Source organism: Amblyomma americanum, chromosome 5 (assembly GCF_052857255.1).
Source record: "Amblyomma americanum isolate KBUSLIRL-KWMA chromosome 5, ASM5285725v1, whole genome shotgun sequence".
In the NCBI taxonomy this organism is placed as follows: domain Eukaryota; kingdom Metazoa; phylum Arthropoda; class Arachnida; order Ixodida; family Ixodidae; genus Amblyomma; species Amblyomma americanum.
In genome coordinates this window covers 18,742,857-18,768,564 of record NC_135501.1, presented here as the reverse complement: position 1 = coordinate 18,768,564, position 25,708 = coordinate 18,742,857, and the positions used below count along the sequence as shown (strand labels likewise).

Genomic DNA, 25,708 nt, shown 5'->3' with positions numbered 1-25,708 from the left:
TTCATTTTATTGTGCAACATCATAGACCTCATACTGGAATTATAGGGTCATTGTATCCTGTTTCCCTGACTGTACAAAGTATTCTTTCCTAGCCTAAGCCAGGAGCCATTGCAATGTAAACCCTCCAAATTGGTTCTTGCATTTCCTCTACCTGTAATCCACTTTATTGGCTCCCACATCTCATTATGTATATAGTAATAGAAAGACGTGTAGACTTTTATGCAATACAAAGGCACCCACTTTGTTTTCCACTCACAGCGACATTTGAGAATGCTTTGGAGTTGCACAGAGTATATGCCAGCTTATTTTGTACATGGCAGCAATGACGTCCCAGGTGAAAATTTCGAACTGGTTTCCGACTGGTTTGCAACTGGTCCCAGTCCATCTGGTTTAAGGAACAGATTTCCAGTTGCAACTGGGACCAGTTGCATCTGGGACCAGTTGCATCTGGAACGAGTTGCAATCCCAGATAAAACTGGAACCCATTTCAATCCCAGATGCATCTGGGACCTGTTGCTATCCCAGATGCGGCGGGGGCCTAATGCAGACCATTCACAAACGTCTCCACGGGAGCGTCGGGACGTCCAAGCACTCTAGCTAGCTCAAATACATTTGAGTAAGCGAGTGTACAAGGTCGTCACGGGAGTTCAAAACACTGAAGATAAGTTTTGAGTGTGTCAATGTTTATTACCCTTTGCACCTTCACTGAATCTTGAATATTCTCGCTGAGCCCGTTCGTCATGTTTTACGACAGTTGCGGTGGCATTAATACTCTTCTGCCGAGCCCAATAGGTCAGGGTTGCTGCAAAACAAAACATAATAGTTCATTTTTATAAGTGACAAACAAGAGAATCGCACACAGTAAGTACAAATAAAATTTATGCTCTTTACCCACGCAAGTCTATGAGGCGTCCAGGGGTGCTCTCTGCAGCATTAAGACGCAATCGTGCTGAGCGGAGTTCGCTTCCACATGCACTTCGGCACACGATCCGAACGCATGCCCACTTCTCGTATAGTAGAGATCAGTTGCATACATCACCAGCCTTTGTTTCAATGAAGAGCGAGTTTGGAAAAACAGCCAAACGACTTGGCATAAAAATATAACGTGCCACTAAATGCGTTACTTTCTTCATTACGAACGCAAAAATAGCATAAATACACTTAAATGAGCGAACTGTGTACGCACCTGGAAAGGGCATGATTCCATCCGGTGAAAACGACTTGTAGTCCTAATTGGTACTGACGGGTCCACTTCGCCAAGTAGTCAAAGCAAGCAAACTGTCTTCCTTCAGCACCATCAAGGAAAGAACTGCTGAACAATCTTGCCAACAATAGTATGCGAAAAATTAATTCTATGTCGAGGTTCTTCAAACACAACGTCCCCGCGGAAACTGACGCTTGTTTCGGAAACTTTTTTTACTTTCTACTCTGTTTTCACTAGCATAAAAAATAAGCTAATAATTTTTAAATTGTAACGAATTACTTCTCTCATAGCTGCAATTGTCATGCATAGTTTGTGCTATTATTGACAAAATACGTTACGAACGTCAACGCGATGGCGGCGTCGAGAATTAAACCCGCACCCAGTCTGCTGATGGCTGAAGACACGGCATGTCGCGGAAGTCACGGTCTTGGAAGTTCTTTTTGGGATGGTTCGGCAATTGTAAATAAATAAATATAATGTTACCATGTCCGAAACACCTATGTCACAACTGGTTGAGACAGAAAGAGAACAGGCTTAATAAAACAAAAAAATAAGCAGTAATGCGTGCACACGATATTTTCGCAGCATATGCGTGTCAACACTTGTTTTGAGGGAAGTGGTGTTATTTGCCAGGAGAGCACCTACGGGCGTTTTCACATGCAGTGCACACAGTGCAATCGGAATGATGTTTGCCAATAAGCCAGCTTCCATCTAATTTCGCGTTACGTTCACTTCTGCGCCTAATGACTGTGCAATGTGCTGAGCCGCGGCAGCATTTATTTCCTTCTCGACGTTCCTCCAAGCAGTAAAAAAACTTACCATTTGGTTTTAGCCCACGACCAGTTCTGCCCAGTTAGCCCTCAATTGGGAATTTTGGTTCCCACTTGACCCACAAATGGAACCACTTACTTCCCAGTTGGTCCCCAGTTCCTACTGCTTGGCTCTCAACTGGGAATTGATGTTTCCCAGTTGGTGGCACACTTGACCAACTGCCTCCCACTTGATCCTCAACTGGGACCAGTTGGGCTCCATCTGGGTTTCCAAGTAAAACCAGTTGACTTCCAACTGGTACCAGTTGGTCTCTAACTGGTTTCTAACTGGTACCAGTTAGTATCCAACTGGGACCAGTTACTCCCAGTTGAAACCAGTTACTATAGCCAAGTGGTGCATGTCTAAGCCTCTTTGCAGCCACACAGTGCTATTTATATTTTGGCTTTAATAATCGACTGAAAAACAACAAAAACAAGTCACTATTGTTAATTTGTCACTGTTCTGTAAAATGTAGAACTGCTTTAATTAGAATTGATTTTACCTGTTCCAAACAACTGGAAAAGTCATAATTTCTCATGTGCATTTGTGTTTGACAGCAGTGTGCTAAAATGTGATTTTTTAATGCATACACAATCCAGACACACATGCACACAACTTATTTATTGAATAGATAAGCATGTCTTTTGCATTAGCAGTCAGCTGACTGTAGGTATCCCAGGTGAAAATTTCTAACTGGTTTCCGACTGGTTTCCAACTGGTCCCAGTCCATCTGGTGTAAGGAACAGATTTCCAGTTGCATCTGGAACCAGTTGCAATCCCAGATGCAACTGGAACCAGTTGCAATCCCAGATGCAACTGGAACCCATTTCAATCCCAGATGCATCTAGGACCCATTTCAATCCCAGATGCATCTGGGACCCGTTGCAATCAAAGATGCGGCGGGGGCCTAATGCAGACCATTCACAGACGTCTCCACGGGAGCGTCGGGACATCCAAGCACTCTAGCTAGCTCAAATACATTTGAGTAAGCGAGTGTACAAGGTCGTCACGGGAGTTCAAAACACTGAAGATAAGTTTTGAGTGCGTCAATGTTTATTGCCCTTTGCACCTTCACTGAATCTTGAATCTTCTCGCTGAGCCCGTTCGTCATGTTTTACGACAGTGGCGGTGGCATTAATACTCTTCTGCCGAGCCCAATAGGTCAGGGTTGCTGCAAAACAAAACATAATAGTTCATTTTTATAAGTGACAAACGAGAATCGCACACAGCAAGTACAAATAAAATTTGCGCTCTTTACCCACGCAAGTCTATGAGGCGTCCAGGGGTGCTCTCTGCAGCATTAAGACGCAATCGTGCTGAGCGGAGTTCGCTTCCACATGCACTTCGGCACACGATCCGAACGCATGCCCACTTCTCGTATAGTAGAGATCAGTTGCATACGTCACCAGCCTTTGTTTCAATGAAGAGCGAGTTTGGAAAAACAGCCAAACGACTTGGCATCAAAATATAACGTGCCACTAAATGCATTAGACTTTTTTCATTACGAATGCAAAAATAGCATAAAATACACTTAAATGAGCGAACTGAGTACGCACCTGGAAACGGCATGATTCCATCCGGTGAAAACGGCTTGTTCTCCTAATTGGTATTGACGGGTCCACTTCGCCGAGTAGTCAAAGCAAGCAAACTGTCTTCCTTCAGCACCATCAAGAAAAGAACTGCTTAACAATCTTGCCAACAATAGTATGCGAAAAATTAATTTTATGTTGAGGTTCTTCAAACACAACGTTCCCGCGTAACACAATGAGAAATTGCACAGGCCATCCGCGCGACCATTGCCGCAATGGCTACCCTAGCACGGACGGCGTGTACGAAACTGACGCTTGTTTCGGCAACTTTTTTTACTTACTACTCTGTTTTCACTAGCATAAAAAATAAGTTAATTTTTAAATTGTAACGAATTACTTTTCTCATAGCTGCAATTGTCATGCATAGTTTGTGCTATTATTGACAAAATACGTTACGAACGTCAATGCGATGGCGGCGTCGAGAATTAAACCCGCACCCAGTCTGCTGATGGCTGAAGACATGGCATGTCGCGGAAGTCACGGTCTTGGAAGTTCTTTTTGGTATGGTTCGGCAATTGTAAATAAATAAATATAATGTTACCATGTCCGAAACACCTATGTCACAACTGGTTGAGACAGAAAGAGAACAGGCTTAATAAAACAAAAAAATAAGCAGTAATGCGTGCACACGATAATTTCGCAGCATATGCGTGTCGACACTTGTTTTGAGGGAAGTGGTGTTATTTGCCAGGAGAGCACCTACGGGCGTTTTCACATGCAGTGCACACAGTGCAATCGGAATGATGTTTGCCAATAAGCCAGCTTCCATCTAATTTCGCGTTACGTTCACTTCTGCGCCTAATGACTGTGCAATGTGCTGAGCCGCGGCAGCATTTATTTCCTTCTCGACCTCCCTCCAAGCAGTAAAAAAACTTACCATTTGGTTTTAGCCCACGACCAGTTCTGCCCAGTTAGCCCTCAATTGGGAATTTTGGTTCCCACTTGACCCACAAATGGAACCACTTACTTCCCAGTTGGTCCCCAGTTCCTACTGCTTGGCTCTCAACTGGGAATTGATGTTTCCCAGTTGGTGGCACACTTGATCAACTGCCTCCCACTTGATCCTCAACTGGGACCAGTTGGGCTCCATCTGGGTTTCCAAGTGGAACCAATTGGTCTCCAACTGGTTTCCAACTGGTACCAGTTGGTATCCAACTGGGACCAGTTACTCCCAGTCGAAACCAGTTACTCCCAATTGAATTTCCAGTTCAAGATTTTCACCTGGGTAGTTTGGGTGGGGGGGGGGGGGTGGTTGTTTACATATTAAAATGACAACAACAACTGTGCAAAAGACAGGCCAACAGTCGGCCGATTCGGTCTGCCAAAACCATGTCATCATGATGTCTGGCTCTATGTCACACCAGCGAGACAACGTGCGAGAACTCCCGCCGACTTGGCCCTCTCTCGTTCTCACTCTTGTTTTGTCATTTCCTGCTATGCGAAATTCATGGGCAGGGGTGCTTCATTTTGCACTCTTTTAAATAAATCCCACCATAGTAAAACAAACTCTTAACACTCGTGATTATGAACCTAGATTAAGTGCAGCCCAGTACTGAGCGGCACTTATTGCTGGGTCAGAAAGGCATGGCTCGAAAAATAAATCCAGTCGCTCGCGGGTAAACAAGACGGGAGAGATTTAAAAATAAAATAATAAAAAATTCTCGACCACGCGGATTCGAACTAGGAACCTCTGAAATGCAAAGCTACTGCCATACCCACGACGCCTTGGAGAACACAGCATTTCATTGTTTTCTGAGGTGCTGATAAGAAGCACTCAGCAGTGCGACACTCGCGACAGAAGTAAAAAGCAGGCGACCCATGTGCGAAAACTCGGCCGGCGCGCTGCACCGGTCGCTGCTTGCGAATTGCAGCCCCACTGCAAGCAGGGACACACGGAGCAGCAAGCATCGCTGCGCCTCTCGACTCAAGCACTCGAGCTCAAAGCGTACGCCTTGTCACTTGCAGCGGTTCGCACCATAAAAGACAAAATAGCCATATTATCAGAAAGACCGCCTGCTATACACAAGCAGCAACAAAGCATGCTTGCGCTAGTAGCGAGATTTCGGCAACGGCACCGCCTGTGGTCACGCCAGGCGACGAACTGCACTACTGCCTGCAGCGCAGCGGACGCCGCTTCTCGAGTAGTCTGCGCTATAATATCTCTTAATATCGCTTTGCTGTTAACAGTATAATCTCACCATAAACTAAAATTATGGTCAATTTCCGTGACACCTTCGGGTGACAGGCGAGCGGGACCGCAACGGCGGGCCAGCGGCAGCTTGCGAGGCGATTCTGGCGAGAAATTTTGCTCATATCAGAGTTGTTGCTTTTACCAGCAACTCGGTGTTGATCAACGATCCTCAGCAATGATACATTTGGCACATTTCTCTGTCTCAGCGTTCACTGCTTATATCAAAAACATCCTTAAGCTCATTTCTATTACGGCGGCGGACGGGATCCAGGCTGGCCTGCCGGCGAGCAGGCTCGGTTTACTTCACGTTCGCACCAAAAAAGGCAAAACAGCCATGCTATCAGAAAGGCCGCCTGCTATATTCGAGCAACGACAGCATGCCTGCGCAACATCCGCGCTTTCGGCAACGACGACGCCTGCGGGAGCGCCAATGCGACGAACTGCGCTGCTTCCCGGCTGCCGTGCTCACCGCTAGGCCTAGCTGGTTTCGCATCGATGCCGCAGCTCGGGGCGCTTTCGAACTATAGCCAGCGCCGTAATAAACTTCTCTAGTCACCCCTTTACTGCCAACCTGTCCCACAATAAAATAAACTTATGCTCGATTTCCGCGACGCCTTCAGCAGCGGATCTAGCAGACGTCAGGCGAGCCGCACGAAGCAACAGCAGCAGCAGCAGGCGGCTGAAATTTGCTTGTATCGTAGTTATCACTTCAACCAGCACCTTGGCATTGGCCAACGATCCTCAGTAATGATACTTTTTTGGACATTCATCTATCCCAGAGCTTGTTATGAACTTAAACAAACAGCACTAGAGCGGAACCGTGTTCGTGTCTGGTTAATGTTTTAGCTCAGTGACCGATCTCGCATGGACACGGTCGGCAGACTGTGTTTGTCTGCGTCGCGGGCGTCAAAGCTCATCACACTACAAAGACATCTGGTCGTCGGACGCGTTGGTGTCGTTGTCGGCCTAGTGTGACAGCTTGGTCTGCCACAGACACGGTCTGCCGACCCGGTCGGCCGATCATCGGTGTCGTTGTGTCTGCATCGGCGTCGTGTCGGGCTAGTGTGACAGGCCCCTTAGGAAAGGCTGCAAGTGCCATTATTTTTTTCTCTGTCAGCAGTGCAAAAAAACACTGCAGTGTGCAATTTTGAATCACTGACTAAAATATTAAGTATGTAATCTGAACTATTTGAAAAATGTGATTATCCCGGTTATTATTACGGACGGTTGATAGCAGCCTGTACTGTGGCCTGACCCTATCGAGAATGCGCAATAAGAATTGCGTCGTCATTCTGAAATCCTGAGGGTAGCCTAACTTTCAGAGGGGGCAGCCTTCTGTTATTTTCGTCGATTGTTGTGAAAACTTCGCGATCGCGATATTTTTCGGTGTCTTGGATATAAATGATCCACATGTCGTTTCCCACACATATCACAGCCGACCACGTTTGTACCTTTGACGAAAATCCTGCCTCAAGAAAAAAAAAAAGTTTTGACGAAACGGATGTCTCGAGTACGCCGCAATTAATACGGGCTATTCCTACTGCAAGATATCTGCGTGTTTTTCTACAAGCATGCATGCCTGTACCGCTGCACGTGATTAGACAACAAGCACTGCCAGGCGCGCCAATCGGAAAGCTAGGACCATCCGCCTCGCTCGCAAGCGCCAAAGTGATCGTACAACACCTTTCCGCCTCACGTCTGCCTGGCGGCCGAAAACTGGCGGACCGCTCGCGAAGCGGACCTGGCGGAAGCCGCTCCGAAACGATCGTGCAACGGCCCTTAATGCCTCTGTTCAGCGGGGAACACCGCAGCGGGGCTGTGCTTGAGGTGGGTAAGTATAGGACAGGAAAGAGGAGGGGCCGGGGAGGACAAGGAAGGGAATGTTTCATAACAGTGCGGGGAGATTGGCTGCTTCTGTAAAGGTCAGCAGGAGTTTAAAAGCGTGGCAGACTCGTTTTTCCGGGCCACCAGGGAAAAGAATTTCCTCTAGAGAGGTACTGGGAAGCCTCAATTTTTTGTACCCCTTGAGTAGGGTGGCGCGTTGGCAGCATAGTACTGAACGTTCACATGTAATGTGGTCATATGTTTCAGTGAGTCCACAGCATGCACAAAAGGAGTTTGGCAAAGCACGAAGGCAATGCCCACACATCCAAAGCGGACATGGAGGAGGAGGACCAGATCCGTGCATGCAAAAAAACTGAGGTCCCAATTTTTGGAAAGAGTGGTCTCTTTGTGATTACAATGCAGCAGTCTACCGATACAGGCTAACTTCAGTTTGTTCTCAGTGTCTCTTAAAATGGTAGTCTTTAGGGCAGCATTACATTCTTACCTAGTTTGGTGCATGATAGCCTTAAGTCCTCAATTGGCATAAAAAGCAACAAGAGAAACCTGTAAGAATGAGCTATCAGACTGTAGTCCGCTGGCAATAGGTATCCTTGAACACCATCCCATTACAAAATTTTATTAGACTGACCATAGAGTTCTGTCTGTTGCTTTAACGGGACATATAAAGGCTTCGCAATAAATGTCTATAACATCGACTTGTAATGCGAAACCTTTATGTGTCCCATTAAAACAAAAGTCGGCATCCGCAGTCTACGCCACTAAATTCAAGAATTTCAGGACATCTTTTGACGCGGCACGGAATTTTATTTCTTTAAAGTGGAAGTTTGGGCTAGTTGGTGATTGAGGTAATGAGGCAGACCAGTGGTTGCCTCAATGAATGTTTAAAGGAGCATGCTGCCTCTTTTAAATCATCCACAACTAACAACCTGCCTAAGCACTGTCCAAGTTGCCAGTGTGATCCACTTTTTAGAAAAAGTAAAGTTGTTGGCCGCTCTAAGGGACAGCTATAGCAAGGAAACTCTTGAGGTGTCATTTGTTCATAAGTTGGGAAGCGATAAGTGCATCAATGACACGTCTGTTGTTTTGCTATGAAAAGAAGCGATGTTGCTAAATACTGAGCAATCTCTCTCATGTTGCTGTTTGCAGGTGGGGAGGTGCTTCCTGTTTTTTTTTCCATGCTTCTTTGATTGCTTTTTTACCCCAGAATTAACTTTGTTCAGTTTACCTTGATATCTAGCCATGTCCTCCAATCAGTGGATAGCTGGGCATGCGCGTTTGGTTCCTCGAGCATGTCGTTACGCTTCCAATTCTTTCAGTTGCAAGTTGGCGCTTGTCCTGTATCTCTCTAATGTCCTTGTTTCTCTCGTGTTAAGCCCCTTCCAAATCATTCATTTTGGTCCCACGTCACCGTAGTCAGTGCATCTACACATGACCACCATGCATTGCTTGGGGCATGCGAATCAAGATTTTCGCCCACCAGCATCCGACCCTTGGCATTGCCTGCATCATCATTCTAAGTCAACATGTGCAAAGTACTGTGCATCGAGACTCCAGGTGGTGACACGGTGCAGTCCAGCTATGAATGACTCTTGTGCTGGCTTCACAATCACTGGGCAGTGCAGCATTGGAAGCATGTGGAACACTTAATTTGTTCGTCTGCCTTGTGTAGTTAATGCTACAGGTAATGCATTCTCACACATAAGCAGTCTTAGGTGTCTCTGCCAGATTTTTATACACCAATCCTATAGACTATAGCCTGAAACAAATTAAATGCGCAGTCAAGCTCTGCCCACATTCAGGACCGTCAAAATCAAATTCCTCCTTGACAAAAAAGCAGCCTGTTGTTGAATCATATCTTGGTACCTAAATAAAAATCCAGTCACAAGAATAAAAAATTATGAACTCTATAATTTCAATACGTGGCTTGTTTAATAAAGTCGGACATTAAAAAGCTGATTTTGTTTACTGTTGTGGTTGGCTAACGGTGTAATACTGGATGCCACGGACCATGGCCCAGTGTTAGCAACTGCTGCTTTTAAGTTGTATCCTGCTGTAGTCTATAGACAATATATATATAGAGAACACAAAACAATATATGGATATATGGCCATGTAGTTTGGGTAGACTAGTCTGTAGACTATGAATAGACAAAAGTAAATATCTATAGGAAGGCAAAAGAGCCTATAAAAAGTCAAAAGACCATTTTTATAGGGGCCCCACCTCCAACGGGGCCTGTGCTCAGTGTGTGAATGATTCCCCCCCCCCACTGTCCAGCAGCGAGGAGGAGTCTGAAGGTGGCGCTGCAGCGTACGCTGCCCCTGGCGAAGAGTTCCTGGACTACTACTACAACTGGATGGCACCCGAGGTGCTGGCCGGAGGCAGGCCCACAGTGCTTTCCGACCTGTACCAGTTCTGTGCCGTCCTCTGGGAGCTTTTTGCTGGTGAGGACGATCTTGATGGCAGGATGCTACTTGTTCTAGCGGCACACCTACTTCTGCTCACGTGCCACACATCACATCCTCTGCGGCCCACCTGTGCGTCGGGGCTCTTGTATTGCTTTGTGTGGTGTTTTCGGACTAAAAAGTGCATGCCATTTTAATGCTGTAGGGTTTAGGTTGTCATCTCACAAAAATTTCCGGCTTCTCTGTCACAGAATCTCCTGACTGGTCGAGAGGGTTTCATCATCAGCGCCGCCATATTTAAAAATGTGAGGACTAGAATGTTCCAGTATCTTTCATGGCATTATCATATGGAATTATCCTAATCTGACCCACTAATCCACCTAATCCATTTTCTTGGGTGGGCCTACTTAGAAATTTTGGACGTTTATAGGAACTTTTGAGTAGTGCCAGCTTCCAAAGCTATATCGCATTTTCTTAAGAAGGCCTCCCAAGTTTTTTAACTCTGCTCACCATATGGGGGCACTTCCTACAATGACCACTGGCAGTTCAAATTTTCGGTTATGTGGTGTCGGTGTAACGTGAAGTTTGAGAAGAAAAGGGAGGGAACAGTATGAGTGAGTGGGGCAGGTACACTGCACTGCACTGGTTGGTTAACATTCAGTAACGTCAATGCAGCACACCATGCTGATCTGAACAAAGTGATGTGTGAATAATTGACGTTGCACTTCCTACTGCCAACAGCTGTCGCTGAATCCTACATTACACGGTGGTAACCATTTTATGAATTTTTCATCTTGAACCTATGCTCTAGATATTGGTGATCTCATATGAGGAGTAAACCGGCCCTTTTGTCCCTTTTACTCCAACCAAAGTGCGAGGGGGATGTTGTGCCCCACGCAGGGTTCCAGTAATAACTTGATTCAGTCACCATGTGAGATGCTTCTTGGACGCTTTTTCACAGACTAATGGCGTCAGCAGATACTAAGCACTCCCTGGGCTTAGCATCTCTGCAGCACAGACAAACCTGAATGAGAAGCAGGAACACCACACTGCCTCAACAGTGGGCGGGCCTTTAGTTCTTAGTGAAGACTGAACGTTTGTGGAGTTAGACTGGTTATGCCCTTGTTAAATTGATACCATAAGTTGGCCAAATGGATTAAAGGGACACTGAGGGCAACGCTATCACGTGTTTTTTGTTAGTACAATCCGATAGCTTGGCATTTTGTGGCTTTGTGGCCACTTGACCGGCAGCAAAAGGTGCATTTATTGCTGGGATTTGGATTCGAAGTTGAAAAACTTTTTCTCGCCGCCACGATTCAAACTCGGAACACTCTGGTGACGAAATAGGAGAACAGTGACGTAAAGCAGCAAAAACTGAAACGAGGACTCCGTGATTGCTGGAAGCGAGCGCTGCACTCCCATCTAGCAGCAGCCGAAATGAAAACTCCTGCCGGCTGGACGTTGAAGGCCTCTGTCAGCAGTTGGGTTCGAATGCATGTTAATGCATGTTTCCTTTACTTTTGTGACAGTCTCAGAGACACCCACCTACAGACTTTGCGGGGTCGGAGGCTAACAGTGGTTTTTGTGCACAGATGGAAGTTGATGAAGACAATGACGTGCAATGCACAGCGCGAGTGTGTGGCAGTTTAGCACGAGGCATGATTGGCTGGGGAAGTAGCATAGTGCTGTCGTGCAGTGGCCAGCAAACTTGATCTGTTCCCTCTCTCGTGGTTTCGAAAGTCAGCCGCGGCAATATTTATTTTATTTCTGCAGGTGTAGATGGCTTAAAAAAATTTGATACAGTGGTCCTCAGTCTCCCTTTAAGTGTCCCCTCCAGTTTTAGACTGCTAGCACTAAGTCCCCCCGATTTCACCGATCTTTGTCTGAAGCCTGCTTGAGCTTGAAAACCAAGCCTTGAGTGGAAACCGAGGTGAAAACTGAAGCTTTGGTGCGCCTAAATGGCATTTTGTGTAATTATGCTAAATTGTCTGTTATCTTTTTCCCTGGATGGCTATTTTTGCTCTTCTTAGTTGACCATGCGCTACATAACATACCAGGCATGTGAGCAGCAGAGTAGGCAGCCAATGTGGCCGAAAAGGAATGCGCCATCTTGCACTTTACCTAAACAGGCTGTGCCGGCTCATGGTTTTCTTCCCCTAACTGCTTGACGATAGAACCTGCAATGCAGGCAGTCTACTGGAATAGGCAACCTTCAGTGTGTAATTCCTGAGAACTGCTTCTTTCAGTTGCAAAAAGCAGAAAAAGCAGGAGACCACATTCTGAACTATATATATATATATATATAGGCTTGCAATTGGCTGATAACTTACCTTACTTAGGTTCTGCCAGTGAGCACAGTTAGCTGAAGTATGGCTCATGTGGCTTAGAGTGTGGAAGCTCATGGCTATAAGCGTCTGCAGGTGGTGGACTGGAGAAGCATTACCCGGGAGGCAAAAAATGCTTGTTCCTATCGTTATGCACAGTATGTTATGGTAATATCTACCAGAGAAACTTCATTGCAGGTTGCATGTGTCCCCTGTGTTTCACATGCGAGCTACTTTGAGAGACATGACCTCCGCAGTGGAGTAGCCACTTTTGTCGAAGGAGCTTCAGCGCGCAGTATTATACATGAGCTTGATATTTTGTCCAACTCTTCGCCATTCGTTGCAGAGCAAGTTCCGTGGGGCTCAGCGGACCGGGCTGCCGTAGAGCGGGCACTGACGCAGGAGCGCCGGGGCCTGTCGCGGCGCTCGGAGCTTCCGCCGCCGCTCGACACGCTGGTGCATGCAGCTCTGGCACCGGACCCTGCCGACAGGGACACCGACCTGGAGGATGTCTACCAGGCACTGGCCGCAGCTGCACACGATGAGGTAAGCAATGATACCAACAAGTCCCATAAGCTAAGCACAGGGACAAGAGCCCGGCACTCCCATTACATGGCATGTCCCACCACCAAGCAAGAGTATTCCCCTCATGGTTGCGTCGGGTGGCCAGAGAAATTGTTTCGAGGCAAGCATTGGCAATGAAATAATACTTGAGACAAACACTCTGTGTTGCTCGTGGGCTGCTCAAATTTCCTTTTAATGTCATAGTGTTTAAGTTGTTGTCATGCAGTTAACAGTTTGTTTCGTAATGAAATTCCATTATTGGTGAGTTGTGGTCATGTGACCCTGATGAATGTCATCATGGTCATGTGAGCCCATCTTACCAGCCAAAGAGCACCGTCAGATTTGAAATTTCCTGATCGGTTAGTTGGTAGATGACATCAGGGCCACGTGACCAAAAGGACCCATTCAGAGAGCAACGGCAATTTTGCAATTCCAAATGAGTGGTTGCTGGAAAGGTCATGTGACCTTCCGACGGCATGACAACCTGGTCACCATGGCGCTTGGCAACCTGCCCGCCGGATCGTGAGCTGCCTGGCTCCGGTGGCACGTGGCAGTGAAATAATTAAAATAAATTCAATGCAGTTGCCACCTGTGCACCATGGCACTGCACATGAGCCTTACGGGAGCTCTGGAAGAGCAGCCTGGTTCTTGCCAGCTCCACCAATGGCTGTGTTTGAAACAGCCACCTGCCGGGGCAGAGGAGCTTCACTTAACTGCTGCATCATTGCTCCAGAAGGGGTATGAGGACTCCCCGCAATCTACAAATGCGGTTGAGAGTGTCATGACGTCATCAACACCACGTGATCTCCAAATTTTTGAAGTAGGCCCACCCCAGGAAATGTATTTTAAGGAGGATTAATAGGTAGGATTGGTTCAGTGGAAGGTACTCAAAACATTCTAGGCAATGATGATGGTAGAGGGAGGTTGGTCAGGTGGTTCTTGGTAATCATAAAGTGGAGAAGGGAGGGGAAGCCTCAGGGTGCTAGACAACGTTTTGACAAGAGGACTTGACTTCGTCTGGGCAAAGTGTTCATCATTGGCGGGTGTCACTGTTGGCCGACGTAGAAAACTCGTCTGGCAACTGATGTAGGGGCACAGGGGTGAGAAAACAACATGGCGTTCCAGTAAAACGTGTTCGTATCTTGCTCTCCGGAGTCGGACTTATTACTGCTTGTGGTGGCTCCGGCACGTCAACAAGTGGACAACAAGTGGTGACGAGGATGGGATGAAGACGGAATGAACGTACGACACCCACCAAGGCAAGCCGACGACTCTACGTGAGACGCAAGAACCGGCGCGACAAGTAGGTGGCATGGCGCAAGCACTTGGCGCTCAGCCATTGTTCGCGGCACCTCCGCAGTTCGATTTGAATGCGGAAACATGGACAAACTACTCCGAGCGGCTAGAGTCTTACTTCGATGCTAACGAAGTCACCGACGACGCTCGCAAGCGCGCGATTCTCATAACATGTCTCAACCCGGAGGTATATGGTCGTCTCCAAAGCCTACTGGCGCCGAAAAAGCCGCGGGACCAACCTTATGAAGCCATCATTGCACTTCTCAAGCAGCGCCTGAACCCGGCACCGTCGGAAATTTACGAAACGTACCGGTTTCAAACCCGCGTACAGAAAACCGGCGAGAAGGTAGGCGAATACCTGGCAGAACTTCGGAAGATCGCAGACAACTGTGGCTTCGGGAGCGCGTTGGAACGAAACCTGTGTGACAGATTTGTCATCGGGTTGCGAGAAAAGATGGTCCAACGAGTACTTCTGGCTAAGCCAAAGTCTCTTACTCTCCAAGAAGCAGTAGATATCGCCACGTCGGCGGAATTGGCGATACAAAATGTTGAGCGCCTACCCCATGCGAGCACCGCGGAATCAGCGAACGAAGTCGACGCCACAGCGTTTAAGAAGAAAACGAATCCGCAATACCGACACACCAAGGCAAAGACGCCGCGCCCGTGCATTCGTTGTGGCGACTGCTCACACGATGCTCCCAACTGTCCGCATAAAACGTCGACTTGCTATAAGTGCCACAAGCAAGGGCACTTAGCTACAAGGTGTTTCGGTGGGGTAAAAGCGAAAAGGCCGACGAAATTTCAGGCCAACGCGGTAAGTGCCGAAGCTGGCGACAGTAGCTGCACTCCAGTCCTTGATATTTACACGGTTAACAGCGAAGGTACTGCGGTCGAGCCGGTCTACAAGACGGTCAAGTGGGGACCAGTGAATCTAGACATGCAGGTGGATACGGGTTCGCCAGTCTGCATAATTCCTGAAGAAATATACCATTGCCATGCCAAGCAGTGGCCAGCCCTGAAGCCCACAAACAAAGAGCTCCATTGTTAGTTGGGAAGCTACCTATCAGCGGGATGCTTCATATGACAGCGCAGCACCAGAACTGCAATATAACTGCTGAACTGTATGTGGTGCAATGCCCAGGACCTTCACTGTGTGGTAGAGATGTGATCCAAAAACTTCATCTGCTGCCCGACCAAGAGGTAGGCACAATCCTGACTCCAGACTGTGAAATCTCAAGTGTCACAGAACAACTGAAAGAAAAGTTCAAAGACCTCTTCGAGCTGGGCACAGGACTGATGAAGGAACCTCCTGCCAGCATTGCCATGAAAAAAGATGCAACTCCAAGATTCCTGAAAGCCCGTTCACTACCTTATGCATTGCGCGAAAAAGTAGGAATGGAACTGGACAGAATGTGTCAGCAAGGGATCTTGTCTCCAGTCAGCCACAGCTGCTGGGCAACGCCAATCGTTCCAGCGGTAAAAGCTGATGGAACCTTGAGAATTTGTGGGGATTTCAAGGTCACTGTCAACCCAGAGTGTGATGTCGACCAGTACCCACTCCCAAAAATGGGAGACATTTTCGCCTCTCTCAAGGGTGGCTATTGGTTTTCAAAATTGGACCTACGTGAAGCCTACTGCCACATACCACTGGACGATCAAGCAAAGCAAGTTGCGGTACTGAACACTCACAAAGGTCTATTTGCTTACAATAGGCTACCATATGGCATTGCATCAGCCCCTGCCATATTCCAAAGGAAGATGGAAGAACTTCTGAAAAATGTGCCGGGCACGCAAGTCTTTTTAGATGATGTTCTGATTGCAGAGGATAAGAATAGCTATGGGAAGACTGTGAACAAGGTACTGGCAATCTTTCGAGAAAATGGTATCCGGTTGCGGACAGACAAGTGTCTGTTCGGAGCACAGGAAGTGACCTACCTGGGACACAAAACTGATTGACACGGCTTGCATCCAGCGGAAAAGAAACTGGACACTATCGTGAGAGCACCAGCGCCCAGAAATGTCCAAGAACTCAGATCCTTCCTGGGCCTGATCACCTATTACCGCAGTTTTCTGCCCAACATGTCAAGTCTCCTTGCACCTCTGTACCGGTTGCTACAGAAAGAGAGCAAATGGAAGTGGGCATCTGAAGAGAAGAGAGCATTTGAAGCTGTGAAGAACTCTCTGATTAACTCTGATATGCTCGTGCACTTTGACCCCACGAAGGAACTAGTGCTAGAATGTGATGCCTCACCAGAGGGAATTGGTGCAGTGCTATCTCATGTGATCGATGGCATTGAAAGGCCAATAGCGTTCAGGTCCCGCACACTCACAAAGACAGAGAAGAACTATTCTCAGTTGGAAAGGGAAGCCCTGGCTCTGGTGTTTGCAGTGGTAAAGTTCCGTGACTACTTGTTGTGTAGGGAGTTCACGTTGAAGACTGATCGCGAACCACTGGTTGGACTCTTCAAGGAAAATAGACCAATTCCTACTACTGCAGCATCACGCATTGAAAGGTGGGCAATTACCCTTGGTGCCTATAAATACACCATAAAGTATAAGCCCGGATCCCGCAACCAAAATGCCGACGCACTGAGTCGACTACCTGTGCCAGCCAGTGAGACTGAACTGCAGATGCAAGACCCTGACCAACAAGACAGTGCACTAGTAGCCAGCATCTTGGACACGGCACCGGTCTCAAGGAAGCAACTCGAAGACGTTGCTGGGAAGGACCAACTCATGCAATGCCTTCATGAATACATACTGGGAGGATGGCCTAAGAAACTCCCACAGTCTAACCATGACCAAGTACTGCCATTCTGGAGACGTAGGAATTTCCTCACTGCAGATGGACAACTCATCTTCATGGAAGACTGACTAGTGATCCCTGAGGCAGCTAGAAGAGCATTCCTGTTCGAACTGCACGAAGCACATTCCGGACTCAGTACCACAAAAGCTTTGGCAAGGAAACTTGTGTGGTGGCCAGGAATTGATCAAGACATAGAACAGCTCCTGCGGAATTGCCCTATCTGCCAACAGACGGCATCAATGCCACCCTCCGAGAAGGCAGCGGCATGGCCCGCAACAACCCAGCCGTGGACACGTGTTCACATAGACTATGCTGGTCCAATTGAAAACAAGATGGTGTTGGTTGTTGTGGACAGCTATTCAGGCTGGATCGAAGCAGTCACAACAAATAGTGCAACGACCACAGCAACCATTGAGATCTTAAGGAGCATATTTGCACGATTTGGTCTGCCCAATTGTCTGGTGTCTGATAATGGCAGTGCCTTCGTCAGTGCCGAATTCCAAGAATTCATCACGAAGAATGCCATACGGCACATCCGTACAGCGCCCTTCCACCCTCAATCTAATGGGCTTGCAGAAAGAGCGGTGAGTGCAGTCAAAGACGATCTCAAGAGACTCACACATGGAACACTCTCTGCTCGCTTAAACCGGTGGCTGCATGACCACAGACGCACACCATCTGGAAGTAGGGACAAATCCCCAGCTGAAATGCTCCTGAGCTATCGACCCAAAGGACGCCTGGACCTGCTTCTGCAGCCGAAATTTGAAAGGCACACACTAACAAAAGGGAAATGGGTCCGTGGCCAGACTGTCTTGTTCCGCAACTTCGGTCTTGGCCAGCGTTGGATGAAGGGTACGGTTCAACATGTCTTGGGAAACAGGATGCTCAAGCTCAACACAGCCGGAGGACCCATTACCCGACATTTCGACCAGGTTCGTCGTTGTGATAACGGTAGCCCTACTGAGCAGAGTGAATGGTGGGACCTACATGAAGAACAGTCAAGTTCAGCACCAACCCCTGCAGCCGAAGGTCAACCCGGACGGCCCACTCGTATCCGGCGACCGCCAAACCGACTGAACTTGTGATGTGAGTGTCAGTGGTGTGATTCTCAAACCAAGTGTGGGGGAGTGTTGGCCGACGTAGAAAACTCGTCTGGCAACTGATGTAGGGGCACAGGGGGGAAGAAAACAACATGGCGTTCCAGTAAAACGTGTTCGTATCTTGCTCTCCGGAGTCGGACTTATTACTGCTTGTGGTGGCTCCGGCACGCCAACAAGTGGACAACAGTCACCCCTCTGAGGAGGAAGGCCCAATGAGGGGGAGGAGGGTGAGAAGTGGGAATGGCGTTTGGATGGGGAGGGTGAACCTTGTCCAGGAATGATGGCTGCTAATGTTGATTAACCAGTTGAACTGCAAAAGCTATGAAAGGAAAAAGGCCAGCTCAGCAAGCAGTTTAAAGAACTATGCCAGTGCCAGAATATACCTGAGAGACTCAAAGTTTCTTCTGGATATGTTAATCCCTACTGGTTGCAAGGTTTTAAATTTGTGAATTAGGAATGCCTCTCTGTATTTTCTATCCCTTGCAGATTCGAAGCCCGATTGAAGAATGAACAGCTTAAGTTCATCGATATTGTGAACGCGTTGATTAAAATGTTCCGATGTTCTCTTCTGTAGGGTCCTCGCTGTGTCAGCTCGATGAACATTTAGTCTGGCACTCATTGATTGCGTGGTTTCTTTGATATATTGTTTCTGACAAGAGGAGCATTGAAGCTTGTAGATTACATTGGACGACGTACAGTTAAAGCTAGCCTTTATTTCAAAGCTGAATTTGCTTGCCGTGCTTCTAACAGTAGTGTCACTTTGTAAATGCTTGCATGTCTTGCATCTAGGTCGAGAGCATACTCTTACTGTCGGCGGGGGTTCCTTATCAAGCCCAGCGTGTACTAGGATGCCTTTCACATTTGTGTTGTGTCTGTGTGTTACCCTTGGTGCGTCGGGAAATATTGTCTTGAGATGATCATTGGCAGTTAAAATAGGTGGTATTTTCACAGATTATTGTTTATGTCCGGAAGGTCTTTAGACTATTTTGTTATAAGTGCAGGAGGCCGGTCACTATTAGCTTTTGTACGTTTTTAAGTGCCTCACCTTGCTTTAAAGTGGTTGCTTTTTGGGAAGCATTATTAAGGGAGTGAGCCACACCCTTAACAATGCTTGCCAACATAAGCCAGAGGACTTCAGGGATTGCGCAGGTGTAACGAAAAATGGTCAGTGGCCGTGAAAGCTTGAGACCCCTGACGTAAGTCTGAATAGTTTGTGTTCTGAAAGCTACAGTCGGGGCCAAGTCTCCAGGATGCAGGAGCACTAATCGAAGCCGATAGCGTTGTGAAACGTTTTTTTTTTCTGGCAACACTGTGATTTAGCCCCAGAGCACTTCCTGTTTGAAGAATTTGGATATGCATGTTTTTCGAGAAAGTAATAACCTCAGGGAAAAAGATAAGCATTGAAAGCTGGCATGTCACCTGCACCGGTGCCTTATCAAAACCAGTGCAACATATATATATATTGCCTGCACCGGCGCAAACCTTTTCAAACGCCATGCCATTGATACCAAAAGCACCTTGGAGCTAGTATCATCATCAGCACCTTTGTTTGTTTACAAAAAAACCTTGTATACTTGCAAAGATGGAAGTCAAACTAGCACGCCATAATGTCTTATAACCAAATGATCTGATGTTTGGCACCTCTCTATTTTCCTCCCCTCTGCAGGGTGGCGCAGGATTCGCGGTGAGCCGACTAGAACAGCAGTCACACCCACAGCATGCCGGCGACGGGGCTCGCACCAAGTCAACGCCTGGCCGGCCCTCTCGACAGGCGTCAGCCACTGAGGTGGACAACGCCACCGCTACAGTCATCCACCGGGCGCCGCCGCCTCCTGCGGTGCAGAGGTGGGCATGCATAACACTTCTCGCGGTCGTTACCACTTCTTCCGAACCATGACGAAGCCATGTCTTGAAAAGCAGTGTCTGGCACATGAAGGATGGATAGATGGATGGATAAGGCTGAAGCCTTTAAATTGGGCAGTGGTTCAAGCCACCTAGCCATGACTCGTAAAATTTTACTCTTGCCTTAATTTTAGCCACCGATCAGATAACCTTTGCTTGGTTACTTCTACCCCCTTGAAATCTACTTCTCCTTCACTGTCCTTAAACCTCCAATGGTTTGGATAAATCAGCCCCGCTGCTTTCCACTGTAGGGTGAGTCCCTTTACAGAAAAGTATCAAGTGTTCAGCCGTGTCCTCCTCCTCTCCGCACGCAACGCACAATGTGTCTATCTCGTGGTACCTGACTCTATATGTCTTAGTCCACAAAACTCCTGTCCTGGCCTCAAATAACAAAGAGCTTCCCCTACAATTATCATAGATATTTTCTTTGGAAATTTCCTGCTTAAAAATCCAGTATGTTCCCAGTGCTGATTTCGTCAGCATCCCTGTTTTCCACAGAGCTCTCTGTTTCTTTAACCTTTTTTTTAACCGATAATTGCTGATTTGCCCCCTACTGCTGTCCAGATATTTGCTTGTAAATTTTCTAGTTCGCTTTCTTCATTTCGTGTCAATATTCCTTATACAGTGGAACCCCGTTCATACGTTTTTCACCGGACCGCGAAAAAAAAACGTAACAGCCGGGAAAATGCAACAGTGAGGAAAGGTCCGAAAATTAATGAAAACAGTGCAGCTTTGCCTTGAAACAATTTATTTCGACATCAAGTGAGCTTAGGTCCTAAAAAAATCGAGAATGGTCGATTGCCGTTTTTTCCGCTCGCTGGAAAACACCACGCGTTTCTCGATGGCCTGGAAAGCCGCATTGCTCTCAGCGTCGCTTTGAGGTGCGACGTACCTGCGGAGGAGGTCCAGAGCCGCGACGGCTTCTCCCAAGCTCGGGTTCGCCAACTCCCCGGAATCATGCGGCTCGTGCTCCTCGTCGTCATCACAGTCTGAGGCTTCACTCGCGACCGAGTCTGCAACGATGTCAGCGATACTCTGACACTCGGACGTCACGACAGCAGTATCCACGGCGACGTAGTCATCATACGTGACTCCCGTGGCACCCAGCGCATTCAAAGCTTCACTCAGCTCTTGATCATGAGAGGCTGATTCCGTCTCTTCAGCTTCCGTGGCAGTTTCCTCTCCGCCGTCCATGCGAAAGCCACACCGCGCGAAGCAGTGCTGTGCAGTTGACGCGCTCACTGCAGTCCACGCTGAAGCGACGTAATGCATAGCGTCCAGTATTGAAACGATCGTAGGCTGCTGGCCGCGATCAATACGCGCCAGACAGCGCTTTACGATTTACTTCCTGTACGAGTGCTTTAAGTTCTTTATGACGCTGGCATCCAACGGCTGCAAGTGGCTTGTAGTGTTTGCAGGAAAAAAAACAAGCTTAACGTTCCGAAGAAACGACGGGTCTCTCGGGTGGGCAGCACAATTGTCCAGAAAAAGGACAACACTCCTGCACTGGGAGCCCATCTTGTTGTCGAAGTAACGAAGAAATTCTTCGAACAAAGAACCCGTCATCCATGCACGATTGTTGCTTCTATAGTGACATGGCAGCAGGCGAATGTTCTTTAAGCACTGTGGATTTTGGTATTTTCCGATTACCCATGGCTTCAGCTTGTCCGAGCCATCCATGTTGCAGCAAAGGAGCACCATCAATCGTTCTTTGCTGCATTTGCCTCCGTGGCATGCTTCGCCCTTCAGGTTTAACGACTTGGATGGCTGCACCCAAAAGAAAAGACCCGTTTCGTTGGCATTGTAAATGTCACGAGGCTCATACCCCTCAATTATGGCAGATAGTGTGGCCTTCCAATCGTCGACTGTTTCCAAGTTTACACTTGCTGCTTCCCCGGATACCGTCTTATACACGATGCCGTGCCTCTTCCGGAAATAGTCGATCCAGCCATTCGACGCTGCAAAGTCGCTGATGCCCAGTCGGCCGGCTATTTCCATCGCTTTCTCGCACAAAATGCTGCCGTCGAAGTTAGCACCGGCAGCGCGAGCTTGTTTAAACCAAGTAAGAAGCGACTCTTCGAGGTTTCCATACTTGGCGCCACGAGCCTGCTTAGCTTTCGGGCCGAAGAGCGCGGCATTCCCTTGTATCTCGGCACGCTTCGAGACGATGCTGTTAAGCATCGAGGGTGGCAGACCGAGATCCTTGGCGATGTCTACTCTTTTCCGCGCTGGCTGCCTGTCGACTGTGTTGAGAACATCCAGCTTTTCCACGAGGGAAAGCGCCTTGCGCTTGCGTGATGCCATCAAAGGATGACAAATCGCTCGCGGTGTTAGCGAGGCCCGATGAGGCGTAGGCAGCGTAGGTGTTGACGGGAGGACACGGATGACTCGGATGAGTTGAACCGCACAAACAAGAAAGACTGGATTAGCGAGGCCTAACGAGGCGTAGGCAGCGTAGCTGTGGACGGAAGGACACGGACGACTCGGATGGGTTGAACCACACAAACAAGAAAGACTGGATTGCTGCGGGCCCGCGGGTTTTACTCGCTTCGGCTGACGAGGTAGTGGCCATCTAGTGGCAATCTCTCTAACTCGCGTGCAGCTTTTTATGGCCTCCGAGATTACCCACGCGCGTGTAAGGGGGTGATCTCGGAGGCCATGGTCTTGTAGCCAGTTCCGTAGCCAAGCCTGGCCAAGACTTGTCAAAATGGCGGTTGGCGCGCGTTGCCCAGCCAGGTTCATGGTGCCAGGTTGCGACGTATCATGCGGGAACGTTTTCACAGCTGCAACGTAACAGCAGGGTACCCAATACATTGGATCCTATGGGAGCTATGCCAGGACCAGACGAAAATGACGTAACAGCCGGGAAAACGCAGCAGTGAGGAACGTAACAGCAGGGTTCTACTGTATACATGGATCTGGAAACTTTCCTAGCCCACTGCTTTTCCCCCCTTTTTATCAATCGCTCCTGAAATGCTATCTTACTGCTAGCTTCTCTGCTTTCGAACGACGCCCATCCCATATCACCCAGTACCCCCTGATTTGGTGTATTGCCATGTGCTCCCAAAGCTAGCCTCCCCACTCCCCATTGTTTAATTTCTAACCTTGCTTCAACATCTGGTCTCATGCACAGGACCGCATTACCGAAAGTCAGGCTAGGAACCATCACCCTTTCCAGATCCCTCTTATTACTTCATACCTATTGTAATTCCACAGCTCCCGATTTTTGATAACAGCTGCATTCCTACTTGCTTTATTCATTACATATTTTTCATGCTCTGTCAGATACTCAGCACTGTTATTTAGCCACATTCCAAGATACTTGTACTCATCCACTCTTCTAGCGTGAACTCCTGTATTCTATGCTCGCCGCCCTCATCAATAAATATCATGACTGCAGATTTTTCGTTACTAAACTTGAAACCTAATCTATCTCCCTCTATACCACATATGCCTATCAACTTCTCTAAATCTTCTTTGTTGTCAGCCATTAACACTATATCATCCGCGTATATTAGTCCCAGTAATGACTGTTTAATCCATTCGCCTTGCTTGAAAAAAGAAAGGTTGAAGCCTAGTCCGCTCCCCCTAGCTTGTTCTCCAACCCTTGCAGGTACAACATGAATAAAGGAGACAGAGGACATCCTTGCCTAAGCCCCTGCTGTATCTCTATAGGCCCTGATACACTTTTTTTCCATTTTATAAGCACTCTGTTACCTGTATACAGCAGAACCTCGCTGTTACGTTCCTCACTGCTGCGTTTTCCCGGCTGCTACGTCGTTTTCATCCGGTCCCGGCATAGCTTCCATAGGATCCAATGTATAAGGAACCCCGTTGTTGCATAGTGGCTGTGAAAACGCTCCCGCATGATACGTCGCAACTTAGCACCTCGAACACGCCTGGGCTGAGGTAGGCAATGCGCTGCAACCGCCATTTTGACTTTTGGTGAGTTTTGGCCGGGCTTGGCCGGGCTTGGCTATGGAACTGGCTGCAAGAAGCCGCACACCAGTTCGAGAGGCCGCCACTAGGTGGCCATTCGTGAAAAATGCTCTCACTTTTATGGTCGCCGCATGGTTGTTGAACGGGTCGACTCCTCTTCTATCATGCTATTGTCATTGTGCATTAGGCCTCGTGAACATCGAACTTGTGCTTAGACGGCGTCACGTAAGCGGAAGGCACTTTCCCTTGAGGAAAAGCTGGACGCATTAAATGCAGTCGACAGGCAGCCAGTGCGAAAGAGAGTCGACATTGCCAAGGACCTTGGTCTCCCGCCCTCGATGCTTAACAGCATCATCTCGAAGCGTGCCGAGATAGAGGGGAATGCCGCGCTCTTCGGCCCGAAAGCAAAGCAGGCTCGTGGCAAAAACGGCAAGCCACCATTCTGGAATTCTTTAAGTCCTAAGCGCACTCTGTGGAAATAAATTGTCTATAGTTGAAACTGCACATTTTGATTCATTTTCGGAGCTTTCCTCAGTGTTGCATTTTCCCGGCTTTTACGTTTTTTTTCCCTGGTCCGGTGAAAAACGTATGAACGGGGTTCCACTGTATATATCTTTTAAAAGATTAATTACTCCATCTTCCATATCGAATGTGCCCAGTATGTCCCACTGTATTAAATATAGTGGCGCCAGCTGGTGATAACTGTTGTAACTGAGAACCTACTCAAGTGGGTCAAGCAGTCGTACAGTGCTAGCTCTTTTTAGCGCATTCTTCAAAAATGCAGCGCCGTCCACATAGCCCTCTGGGCACCTACCGGTAAAAATGCATCTCGCCTACAAGCCCAGCTCCTGCCGCATACAAAGCAGATGCGCTGGCCACCCATGCCCCTGCTGCGATGGTCTTGTGGTTAGAGCCTTAGGCAGTGATGCCACCCTTGCACCAAATGCGCCAAACTGCGCTATCCTTGTAAACATTTGCTCCAAAATGGGCACTGTGCGTGTGCGGGCTATCCAAGCTGACATAAATGTCGTGGCAGGTTCACGGTGTTCCGGTTTCTTGAAGCCCACTTGTAATGAACCACGTTCGGGCAACTGCTGGTAAAATCGTTTCTTTGACTTAAAAGCCCAGCAGCTCCTGAATACGAGGCATATGCTTTAACCACTAGTCCACCGCTGCAGTGGCGTAGTGCTCTGAAAATCCACTCTTATATTTAATTCGAATATGTCACCATCTCTTGGCTATCACAGGCCACCTAACATTGAATCATTCACATCAAAAACTTGTAACATTCCAGTGAGTTTGATCGTCGTTTTCTGTAGAGCTGTATGAATACTGAAATTTTTGGAATACGAATGAGACATGCTTATCAAGAAAAAAATTGGCTTCAAATATCGAATCGGATATTGAATCTCTCTTCACTGTGAAAAAAAATATTTCAGGAAATGATATACAGACGAATGCTGTGGCACTTTTTTCAAGCAGTGCATGTTCTTTGCAACCAAAATAAACAAAACCTGACTGACTAAGCACCATATCAAAGGTGTAATGAGCACAAAAATGTGTATTGCTTCATTGAGCAGCATAATGGCATCCAACCTGTAATGTGGTCAAGTAAAATTGAATCTGTAAAATGACACATGACTGGCAATTATAAATAGCATGAGGGCTAGTAAAACCTCATTATTTCAGAGCTCAGTGTTCAAGTCGACTCACCCACATCACATTTCTGAAAAAAA

General features: G+C 47.7%; 1 protein-coding gene across 2 annotated transcripts in view; it reads left to right on the top strand.

Annotated features, from left to right (window-relative positions):
* The window catches only part of LOC144132311 (inactive serine/threonine-protein kinase TEX14-like), a 150,870-nt gene that overhangs the window by 71,059 nt on the left and 54,103 nt on the right, over positions 1 to 25,708 (top strand). For both annotated transcript variants that reach the window (XM_077664632.1, XM_077664631.1), the window contains exons 7-9: positions 9,917 to 10,080; positions 12,712 to 12,911; positions 19,798 to 19,976. In XM_077664632.1, the coding sequence (XP_077520758.1) occupies positions 9,917 to 10,080; positions 12,712 to 12,911; positions 19,798 to 19,976 (543 nt within the window). The remainder of the gene's footprint in view (positions 1 to 9,916; positions 10,081 to 12,711; positions 12,912 to 19,797; positions 19,977 to 25,708) is intronic.